The following is a 2,541-nucleotide window of genomic DNA, read 5'->3' as shown; positions in this document are numbered from 1 at the left end:
AAAATTACACAATAATTTTTTTTTGTTTTTTTTATCTACAGAATCTGACTTATTTGGATGTTAGCCACAATGATATAGAATCCCTATAGATGTCACTACCGTAGGAATAAAATTACACAATAATATTTGTTTGTTTTTATCTACAGAATCTGACTTATTTGGATGTTAGCCACAATGATATAGAATTTATATAGATGTCACCACCGTAGGAATAAAATTACACAATAATATTTGTTTGTTTTTATCTACAGAATCTGACTTATTTGGATGTTAGCCACAATGATATAGAATCCCTATAGATGTCACACCGTAGGAATAAAATTACACAATAATATTTGTTTGTTTTTTATCTACAGAATCTGACTTATTTAGATGTCAGCCACAATGATATAGAATCCCTACAAATGACACCATTAAGCAGTCTCGAGAACCTCAATTGTTCCTACAACAAGCTTCGGTGCATTACGTTGAACAGTATAAAACTGCGAAGCGTTCTTTGTCACCATAATGGTAAGATAAACAGCTTGGTGAACAAGTCTCTAATTCTCCTGTTTTTGATTTAATTTGTTACTATATGTTGCAATAAGTTAGTTCGTTATTTTGTGACTAGATACAGAGGACGTGACTGCCTGATGCACTTAACAACTGTCATACATTCTTTGTTGTCATGGATACGTCATCCTTCTCCCGCTCTTCTCCCCAGCACATCAGTAAATGGTATCTTTAGACTTTATTTTTAATCTCAAGGATACTATATTGACCGGTTAACAATATTTAACACTCAATTATTTTCCAATTTAGATATATATATATATATATATATATATAATTACACACACATACATATATATATATATAAACACACAGATGAATTTTTTTTTCTTCTGAAATATGAGATGTAACGTGAAGAAACAAAACCACTGCATATCTGTATATCATATTAAATTTGGTGTTTTAAAAACATTCTATGACTTGTTTCACTTTCCAATACACTTATAACTCGTGAACAATTTCTAAAGCTCATAGAAATTTGACCAGTTGGAGAATATGATACAAGTACAAAGAATAGAGTTAAGGTAAGGGTTCGGACAGGTCAAACTCAGATGATTAAATGTCCAAATTACTTGGAAAGATCAAACTAGGATCTTTTCATGACCAAGGTGCTCGGACAGTTCAAACTGGGATCATTTAAAGTATATATGTCTATTTGCAAGGATCACATCAAATATGATTAAATATTATCAAATGGTATTTGACCCAAAGTGTACACAGACAGAGATCACGGGACCATATTTCCTCTACATTTAATTGGCCTTGTTCCTTTGGCCAATTTCTGTTTCTTTTCGCTGCTTTGCTTTGTGCAACAATTAGTGTCAAGGGGTCGTTTTACACAGCGTCCCGATACTGTAACTTTTCTTACAGAATAACCTCTTTCTACTTCTAAATTATATGTACTTCCGCAGGGTCCCCGAAGGTGTTCTGTTTCAAGAGTAAATAAAACCAAAATTAAGAGTAACAAATATTTGTATTTCTTGCTTTTGAAATTCATGCGTTGTGCTTTAACCTACAGAATACATAATTCTTGGACACGTTTTACTGACGTCACGACAGTACAAACTGCAACGTTAAGCGCGCCCTTATGTGACTCATTTTAGTATCTACTGACTGGCTGACAGACAACGCACTACTGTAAAGTGGTGGAAGTTGTTATAGGTGACCCTTCAGGTGGCCTTCGGCTCCATTTCGGATAAACTACGAATTATTTAATTTATTCATTTCTTTCAAGTTCTCTGAACCTTACTTCTATTACATTTCAGAACTTCTTCAGGTGCAATTTCCAGGGTCCTTAGAACAACTAGAAGAGTTCGGAGCTTCTCAGTAAGTAGATATAAAGCTAATACAGGTGTTTTAAGTGCGTTATAAGAGTGACAGTAACCTCCCTTAGCATGGATGATGGGTGGAAGGGTGTTGCTGACTGGTTGTCTGCCCTCCGTTCAGTAGCTCCAAATTAGCCGAACGGCAGCAGGTACTATCAGTAGCTTGCCATAAGTACTAAATACAGATACGAAACGTCCAGTCTAGTAAATATATACATCTGAAAATCTCCGATGTCAGGTAAATTTCTGAAAAAATCGCGTAAGGAAAGAAACTCACTGATTCAATTTGCCGAATTTGTTTGGAATAATGATTTTGTAATTCTATTAATTAACAAGCACGTGGTTTAAATTGCTGTAAAGAAAAATAATAATAATAATATGTGGTTCGTCGTTTCGGCCAAACAATCTTCATCGGATCCTGGAAGAAGTGCATTTAGCCGAAACGACGAACCACATTTTATTATTATTATTATTATTACATTAGGTTTAGCTATTTCTTTGGATTTTTGTTTTATAACATGGTCTCTGTGCATTTGTTTTTATTCGATAATAAAGGCAATAAAAGAAACGTTTTGTTTATTTGAATACAATTGTTTAAACATTTGTTTAACAACAAGTAAAAGCTTGGAATGGTATATTCTTTCATTGGGGTGTGTGTCTTTGA

General features: G+C 33.7%; 1 protein-coding gene across 1 annotated transcript in view; it reads left to right on the top strand.

Annotated features, from left to right (window-relative positions):
• LOC106473378 (protein phosphatase PHLPP-like protein) overlaps nucleotides 1-2,541 on the top strand; it is a 17,813-nt gene that overhangs the window by 3,257 nt on the left and 12,015 nt on the right. The window contains exons 2-3 of the mRNA XM_022401825.1: nucleotides 357-510; nucleotides 1,818-1,878. Of these exons, the coding sequence (XP_022257533.1) occupies nucleotides 357-510; nucleotides 1,818-1,878 (215 nt within the window). The remainder of the gene's footprint in view (nucleotides 1-356; nucleotides 511-1,817; nucleotides 1,879-2,541) is intronic.

The sequence above is a fragment of the Limulus polyphemus genome, unplaced genomic scaffold (assembly GCF_000517525.1).
Source record: "Limulus polyphemus unplaced genomic scaffold, Limulus_polyphemus-2.1.2 Scaffold6123, whole genome shotgun sequence".
NCBI classification, from domain to species: domain Eukaryota; kingdom Metazoa; phylum Arthropoda; class Merostomata; order Xiphosura; family Limulidae; genus Limulus; species Limulus polyphemus.
This window is presented reverse-complemented; position numbering and strand designations above follow the sequence as displayed.